The 8,879-nt window shown below is 37.3% G+C and overlaps 1 protein-coding gene across 5 annotated transcripts in view; it reads right to left on the bottom strand.

Moving 5' to 3' along the window:
- Window positions 1-23: 23 nt before the first annotated feature.
- Window positions 24-8,879, bottom strand: part of LOC123745034 (cytosolic carboxypeptidase 1) — a 109,017-nt gene continuing 100,161 nt past the window's right edge. For 4 of the 5 annotated variants that reach the window (XM_069306321.1, XM_045725292.2, XM_069306323.1 and 1 more), the window contains one exon: window positions 24-4,392. In XM_069306321.1, coding sequence (XP_069162422.1) covers window positions 4,254-4,392 — 139 coding nt within the window. In that variant the 3' untranslated portion in view covers window positions 24-4,253. The remainder of the gene's footprint in view (window positions 4,393-8,879) is intronic. The other variant, XR_011223127.1, reaches the window with a different exon arrangement.

Genomic DNA, 8,879 nt, shown 5'->3' with positions numbered 1-8,879 from the left:
TTTTAGCAGGCAAGAAAATTCAGTTTAATGTAATATCATGTTTTAATGTAATTGAGAAACCCACAAACATGAATGCATGCACATTCACTATACACATCATAAATAATAATTGTACATATTTTAATGTAAATTAAACAAAAATCATGTACTGTACAAAATTATTTTACTGTAATACAAAGAAACTAACTTTTACAAATTACCTCCCAAAATTACAATTTCTTGTCAAATCTGTCCCTAAAGTTAAAGGGTTAGGAAGTTCATCTACTTTAGTTATTGGCATCTATAATTAATTACCTTGTAGCAGAGAAGCAACTTGCATGTACATTTTCTTTCAGTGGTAATAACAGTACAGTACAACCAAGTTCTGAACAAGAAATAAAAAAGTAAACTTTTATCTTAGCTTAAAGTATTTTTTATCTCTAATACTTCCATGGAATGTTTAATATTGGCATTAATGACCACAACATGCTTTATAATTTGTAATGTGATATTTTAAAGACCTGCCTCTTTAATGAAGCTTGTAAACTTTTGAGCCAAATTATTAAATTAGTTTGAATAGTCTTGAGGAGTGTAGTTACAATACAAAAAGAACAAACCCCTCTTAATTTTGCTACTCAAAATCTTTAGCAAGTGTCCTAAGATGGTGAACAATACAGGCAACCCTTATATATAGCACAGCAGTTACAAGACTGAATTTTTTTTTATCTAAAAACATGCTACATAAACTAAATATTAAAAAAAATTGGAGCGCATTCAAAGTCATGGCAAAGTTGTACATTACATTTATATAATTACTAGGATTGAAATGTGTTAAGATGTGTGAGTAGTGGTAGAATGCTGTGAAGAGGGGGGAGGGTTGGTGGTAGTGGGTTGGTGACTTACGTTGGTCCATACCCAGGGAGGAACAAATATTTGATCATGTACGAAGAAAATATATAGGGCTTCTGCAACAATTTTTGCAAGTAACAGGGAGGGGTGTATGTAATTACTAAAGTATACTGTAATTGCAGGCTGAGAGCTACACTCAAGGTGTCATGTCTTCCCAGTACTCTGTCATATGATGCTTTGTAACTGATAATGGTTTATGGTTTAGGTCTCCTCTGCCTTTTCACCTAACTTGTTACAGCCATCTACTACTCTGCAAAAAAAAGAGCTTTTTAATTATTTTTTTCCCCTAAGCTTGGAATTATGACATCTTGTTCTTGAAGTTGCAGGTTTCAAGAATTTTTATTTTTTATAATTTTGTTAATTCCTGTTATTGTGTACATAAGAATCATATCTATTTTTTTCTTCTTCTAACTTTGGCATATTTAACACCACCTAGGATTCCTCTTAAGTAACTGAAGCGATTTATTAGCACGTCCGGACCATTTCAAGCTTATTGATGTGCTTCTTGCAATATGGGCACCATACAACCATTGCATTCCAATTTTTGACTCCCATAAGTTGTGAAAAATTTGTTTAATATTTCACGGTAATTTGAAGTTGGAAAGCATAAGAGCCTCACACAATGTCTCGTGTGGTAGTTTACTATCTTAAAAACCACCTCTATATCGCTTGTCAACAGTTTATTCATATATTTTCAAATATTGTATGTGGCCTGTGTTTGCCTATTCCACATTTCATTAGATGTCATATGTTTGCATTGAATTGTGTGTGGGCGAGAGTAGGTGGGTATGAGGAAGTAGACATTTTGCTGGAGTGTACTGGTAAGCATGCCATGAGTGCATATTATATAATTATGTGAGCAGTTAAAATTATTGGTCACTAAAGGAAAATTACATTATGGCAACAAATTGCTGCATAAATGCACATTATATAAAGGTTGACTGTACAACTTTAATGTTCACATTATCAACACTAATAACAAATTAAGAGAAAATTCTGCCCCAAGAATAAAATGCTGAAAGTAGGTAAACAGGAATACACAAACTTGTGAGCTCTGTGTAAATAAATCCAGTAAGATTTTATTAATTTTCTCTCCAAGCATGAAAAACTAACACAATCTGGAAATAAAAAATTGTTTGCACTTACTGACAACTATACAGAAGGAGACTTTCTAGAGGGACAAGTCATCAAAGGACAGATATGCCTATTTAATAACACATTTTAGTTCCAACTATCCCTTTAGTCGAGTTTTTCCAAAAGAAAAAATTTGGGAAAACCTCTATGAGCAATTGCCATACATTGTAGGAAAACATGTCATTTTGTATAGTTTATTATTGAACTGATGGTAATATTTTGTTTCACTTTTTCTGGAGAAAATTTATATCCAAGCATAAACTATCAAAATTTTAACAATTTAAAAATATGGCTTGATAAAATACCCCCTCGAGTCGGTAATTATTTGTTACTATTTAATTTCAAGGAATTTTCTGGGAGGGTAGCCCTGTCGGCTCCCCGAAGCTATCCAGGCTGATATGGCATTAGTAGCTTTCTGGCATCAAAGTGTATGGAGTTCCTGCCTACCAAGGACCATGAGTCAGAACCCCAGAACCTGGCCCCCTCAGAGAGGCACGAGGAGCAATGGCCTATAGAAACTCTCGTGTGGTTGGGAGCATTCTATGTTTGCCATTGACTGGGTCTGGAACCCAGAAAGGTAGGTGCCCCAAAACAAACCCCTATTCTGGTGTAAATATTGCTACCAAAAGCCGAACGAGTGTACAGAACTCCCCAAACGAAAATTAGCAAACGAGCATGATGTCATCGCATTGTTGTGTAGCTATCTGCACAACCCCCCACCCCCCTCCCCGGGAAGGGGGAGCCCCAGACCCTCGTCCTAGCGATCCAACCGTCAGTTCTTGGCTGATGTGATACTGGCAGATCATGTGCTTCTGGCTCCTGCTTTGGTTTCAGTTTCTGTGCGTTGTTTCACCTCCGGCCTGCTCATGTGCCGCCCGAGACGTCCTCGTCTTTGGACCGGGTGCTTTCTTTACTCTCTTCTCCTCGGTTTGTTGTGGCCCCTTCGGTTCAGGACTGTTTTTCTAAGGGTCTTTTTCCTGTTGGCATTGGCCTCTGGGGATTGTGTTGGGAAGCTTCATGTTCTCCGGCGCAGGGGTTTCTGTTCTTTTGGTCCTGGTGGTAGGGTTTGTTCAGTTGCAGCTGTTTCCTCCTTTTCTGGCGAAGAATGAGACTGCTGCTTTCCATTGGGGTTCTTGGGTTGTTGATGCTAGGTTGTTCAGGCCGGAGGTGCATCATGTGTTGTATCCGGTTGTGGCTCTCTGCCATTATTTGTGCACCATGGCTTCGGTGGCCAGGGATGCGCTTTGGGTTGACTCGGATTCCCTCTTTCCGGGCTCGGGTCTCTTGGGTTATCTGCAGGGTTATTAAGTCTAGCCAGCCTGCAGTATATTCTCATGCCCACGACGTTCGTAAATTTGCTGCTATGGCAACATGTCTTAGGTTGACATTTGGGCACTGGGTTTTTGGAGGTTGAACAGGGTCCTGGCCGCTCGCTACCTTGTCAATGTCCCTGGACCTGGTAGGGGCTGTATTGCATTGGGTCAGCTGTTTCGACTTTGCATTGAGGAGTGAGGACTGACCGCCTTCCGGTTAAGTCCCTGTTTTTCCTTGTCTTTGGGTAGTTAGCTCTGGAGAGTTGATGGGGATCCACCCAGAAAACCAGCGTTGAATGTAATCAAATGCCATTTTTCTGGGCGAGTCCCTGAGGCTCTCCGGCATCCCTACCTCCCCCCGGTCGGTGGTGTTTTTCGCATGTTTTTGACATTCCAGCCTAAGAACTGACAGTTGGATCGCCAGTAAGAGGGTCTGGGGCTCCCCCTTCCCCCTCCCGGGAAGGAAAAGGGGGGGGGGTTGCACAGACAGCAATGTGGCAATGTGATGTCATGCTCGTTTGCTAATTTTCGTTTGGGAAGCTCTGTACACTTCTCGTTCGGCTATCGTTAGCAATATTTTCACCAGAATAGGGGTTTGTTTTGGGGCACCTACCTTTCTGGGTGCCAGACCCAGTCAATGGCAGACACAGAATGCTCCCAACCACATGGGGGTTTCTATAGACTCCTCATGCCTCTCTGAGTGGGCCAGGTTGGCAAGAACACTTTGACCAATGCCCGAAAGCTAATAATCCCGTATCAGCCTGGATAGTTCTGGGACTCGCCCAGAAAATGACGTTTCATTACATTCAATCCTGTTTTTTTTTTGTGTTAAAAATTATAATTTCATATGAATCACCAAATAACTTAAAGGCTCGAGTTTAACCTTGCCCAAATAATTTAGGAAATTATAGAGAAAATCTACATAGGGCCATAAAGATCTAGGTCTAGGTCATCATCTGAGTCGAGGTCATCATCTAAATCTTCACTCCAGAAGACAACTTCAGTAGAAAAATCTCCAAGGCTTCTTTCTGATGTCATCCCGAGATGAGTGTCAATCCTGAGAATAAATATAACTTAAGAGGTGCCTAATTAATATTTTAAAAATAATAATGAAAATCTAATAAAATAATTTTTACTTACAAACTGGAAATAATGTAGCAAACTTTCACATTTTATATTAAATACTATTTTAATTTATTTTTTTTACGCTGAACCCATTAAGTTAGTTATCATCCACTGATCCCTGGAATAACAAGGCAGTCATATTTTGATATTAGTTATCTCCTAGTTTAATACAAGTTGTAAATATTGCTACAGTACATCCATGTACACCTATATGGATGTAATGAAGTTAATCAAGACCCACAACAAAATTCTGCTGTTGCTTTTAATTGCTTGCTATGCACTGAGATTGTCAGGTCACAAGTTGGTTTATACTGCCAGTGTTTGAGTCTGTATGACATTCCCAGATAGATTATGTAGAATCAAAAATATCCGAGTATGACTGACAACCAGAAACAATCACTATATCAATAAAATCTTAATATTGTCGAAAAGGAAAAACAAAAAATATAGTACCGTATTTGTGATAATGTAACATTTTGGCATTATGCCACAAAGCTACATCATAACTATAACATTAGCTTTAAAACAGACCCATGATCTTGATTTATTGTACATCAAGAAAAGTCTACAAACAACAATTCTTGCAAGAAAATATCATTAAATCCATTCATCTACCTCCACAAAGTTAATACTGCCATTCTGTAGACAGTACAGTACTGTATCTCTATTAGATAACACATTCAAAACTTGTGTTTATTGCATTTTAGCATAAATGATAAATATTACTATACAGTTGTATAAGTAAAATATACATTACAATGTGAAAATAAATACGGTACTGTATATACAAAAGCCCTAATTTTTTGTTTACCTACCTTTACAGTGAAGCTCCACTTACCTTGTGACAATTCAGTGGCCAAATCAGGTGGCCTCGTACTAAAGGAATTTGCATTCACTATGTATAGTCCATGTTTAATGTAGTGTATTGTAAACAGTGGTGGCACCAATCCCATACTTCTTCACCAGCATTGTTACAGTAAGGCCACTCTTAAGTTTTCACAAAAGAGGCAGTTTTATGATAAGTTATTATTTTGTTCCTTCTTACCTACTTCAGCCTGACTGCTAGACACACACAGTGGGAGAGAAAGGCAGTATATAAGGTAAAAATGTGAGGTGAAAGGCAAGAAGTAAACCAGAGGAGTTAACAGAAATAAAGAAAACTTCAGAAAGCCTAATGGTGAGGAAAAAGTGGTGTAAAAAGACAACAGAGTTAGCAACAGAGAAGAAAGAGGAGGGCAAAATGGAGTAAAAGCCAAGTCAAATCTCATTTAAGAAGATTTGAACATTTATTTATGTAATAAGAAAGGCAAAAATCAGCAACAACAAAACCAGGACTAAGGTTCATGTTTGTCATATAGTGTAGGAGAGCCGATTTGACAAGACAGTGTCTGTGAATTATTAAATATTTTAAAAGATCAATCTATAGGATGATTAAGCATCCTTAACATGACAGAAGAGAGCATTCTTTATATCTGCAGACTTAATACTTCTTTTGTGTTTTTAATAAATTCTGTCTACTCTTCACAGGTGTCATCTTGTTGAACTGACTTTCATACGTAACATGCTCAACATGAACTTTAGTCCTGGCTTTGTTGCCATTGACTCTTGCCTTTCTTGGTGCTGTATATAAGTAAATGCTCTAATCTTCTTAACAAATGTAATGTGACTTGGCCTTAACCCCCTCTGGGCTCTTCTCTCTCTTTTGTTGCTGTCTCTTGTCTACTTTCACCTCTTTCTCTTCACCATTAGGCCTTCTGCAGTTTTCTTTATTCCTATTAACTCCTCTGGTTTACTCCTTATCTTCTTGCCTTTCACCTCAAATTATTACCTTATATATTGCCTATCTCTCCCATTATTTTTATTATTCTTTACACAACTTGGTAAAGGTCCACGATGGACTAAAACACCATCACTTCCTTCACTTTCACAATTGTGAGTTGGTTGTCAAATTTAAAGGCATGTTTACTGTGACTTATTTTCTTCACCGCATAGCATAGCAGCAGCAACATAAAAATACTACCAGAGTTCAGTAGGTATAGGAATGCTTTACCTCCAAAATCAAACATAAAAATTTTGGTTTTTGTTAAATATACAGTACTGTTTATAGCAATTCACACAAAAAAGGAAAAGTATTTTAAACTTGAGGGGTTACAAAAAACTAAAGTGGGAAACAGAGTTACAATCATTATGGGAGAATGTTATTTACATGTGGTATTTCCCCAATGGAAAGCATCATACAGAAAAATCCTATCCAGCAAAACTCTAGTACTGTAACTAGCATTTTCAATATCTTCCAATGTATCTGTAGAAATCAGCAGCCATATGATTCCATTCAGATAATTCTGCACTATCTTTTTTATTAAATTCATTTTCTCAAATTCGCCTCACAAATGTGTATTTATTACAAATTGACAATATTTGTAATGACACCTGGTAATCTTTCATTGCCTTAATTGCATCAAAATTATTTGTTTAGAACAGAGTATATATTCCCAAGGTAGAGCTTGTGGGACCTACAGTATATGTTTTTTTTTTCTTATTTTTCTGCATATTTTTCAATATTATTTAATAAAAACTACAGTAAATAAAATATTTATTAAACAGTACTGTTAATAGAAAAAATTCCAATGTATACTATTAACCAAAATTTGTGCTGTGTACTGAACATGTTGGCAACTAATTCACAAACTCTAGTGTCTTATACTGTATACTTGACAGTTTCAACAAACTCTGCAGGCAGAGCTTAAAAGCCATGAGCGAACTCCCACTCACTCAGGTGGGACGGTACAGTAGACGGTAGAGCGACGGTCCTCGTTTCATATAGGTTAGAGATCAATTCCCGAACATACAAGTGGTTGGGCACCATTCATTTACCCTGTCCCTTCCCAAATTCTTACCTTGATCCCTTCCAAGTGAGATACTGTATAGTCCTAACAGTGTAGTGCTTTCTCCTGATAATTCCTTTCCCTTTAGTCACTGGGTAAGCAATTGTTCAAATGGACTTCAGCGGAACAAAAAGATTCTGCTAGCGGACAAAATCTTGCTGAACCACAACATGGTGTCTACTTCACTAAGCAGTCTTGAAAGACCAGCCTAATGTACAAATCCACAAGGGCTGTGACGAGGATTTGAACCTACATCCGAGATCATACCAGACGCTGCCTTTATCGACTGAGCTACGACATGGTCAAAAAAAGTTGAAATCGAAGCTCTACTAAACTTACTGGATCCTGCAGCCTCTCCGAGACACAAACCACAAACTTGATGATCTCGGACGTAGGTTCGAATCCTTGTCATGGCCCTTGTGGATTTGTTCATTTGATGCATCACGCTATTGTGATTTCTGTGTGTAACCAGCCTAATGTAGTTATAAATTAGACAATCCCATGAGATTTTACAAACCAGCAGTAGTTCTAGTAACCAGTAGATATAATCTTACTGAAACCAACATGTAATAATCAGTCATACTACTGCCTAAGGAATGCTCACATAACTAATATCAAGTGAGCCAGCCAGAGGTTCAAGGCCTGTACAGAAATATTCCTGGGACAACAAAATACAAAAAGTGTGCCTTCTTTATCTATATTTTCTGATAAATACCAAGTAAAAATGCTTCCTGAAGCACATGCTGAAATATTAAAAACCATTTCCAGAATATAATAATTTTTATTTATGAAGGTACTAGGCCATTCATAGCACACTGATTTAGGTGAAGCAATATGGCTCAAGAAATACCTATTATTGGCCTCCTACCACAAAACCACCACTTTCTTATTCCACTACTTCCAGGACTACGACTCTTAGGAAAGTGCAAGCTGTGCATCCCTCCACTTTATGTTTAAGCACATTATTTACCTGAGGTATTCCATCTCTTGTGGCCACATCACGACAGAAAACTTGTGGTTCATGAAAAACCTGCATTCATCCTGATAATTTTTTCAAGTAGGTTAAAGATTTAATGGATTTATTACATTATGGATGAAAAAGCATATCCTGCTGTCTGTCCTACATTGAGGCTTGATGAGCTTGAACCTATTGTGCTTATAAAAAAGTAGTCTGGATTAATGTCTTAACATGTTTACTATTTTACGTCTCAATGAACTACTGTATTCTCCTTCGGTTTATCTGCGAGATCTTACTCATTTGTTTGCTAGTGAGGTCTGATGATATATAGATGTTCTTTTACCAATCCATCTTGTGAAAAAGATTTCTGCCCTATGTTTTCCCTAACACTTTTAATTTCCAATTGATAAAATCTGTGCGAGGAGTTGCATTTTTAATGATTCATATCTTCTCTTCTTCAGTGTTGTAAAACTACCATGTTTATGTTTGAATAACTCAGGTTCTTAGATAACACAGCATCAGATATGATGCTGTGTTTTATTGTATTAGAACAACAGATGTTTGATAAAGTATAAA

This window comes from Procambarus clarkii, chromosome 57, assembly GCF_040958095.1.
Source record: "Procambarus clarkii isolate CNS0578487 chromosome 57, FALCON_Pclarkii_2.0, whole genome shotgun sequence".
Taxonomy (NCBI): Eukaryota; Metazoa; Arthropoda; class Malacostraca; order Decapoda; family Cambaridae; genus Procambarus; species Procambarus clarkii.
Note: the sequence above shows the minus strand (reverse complement) of the source record. Positions and strands in the feature narration are given on the sequence as shown.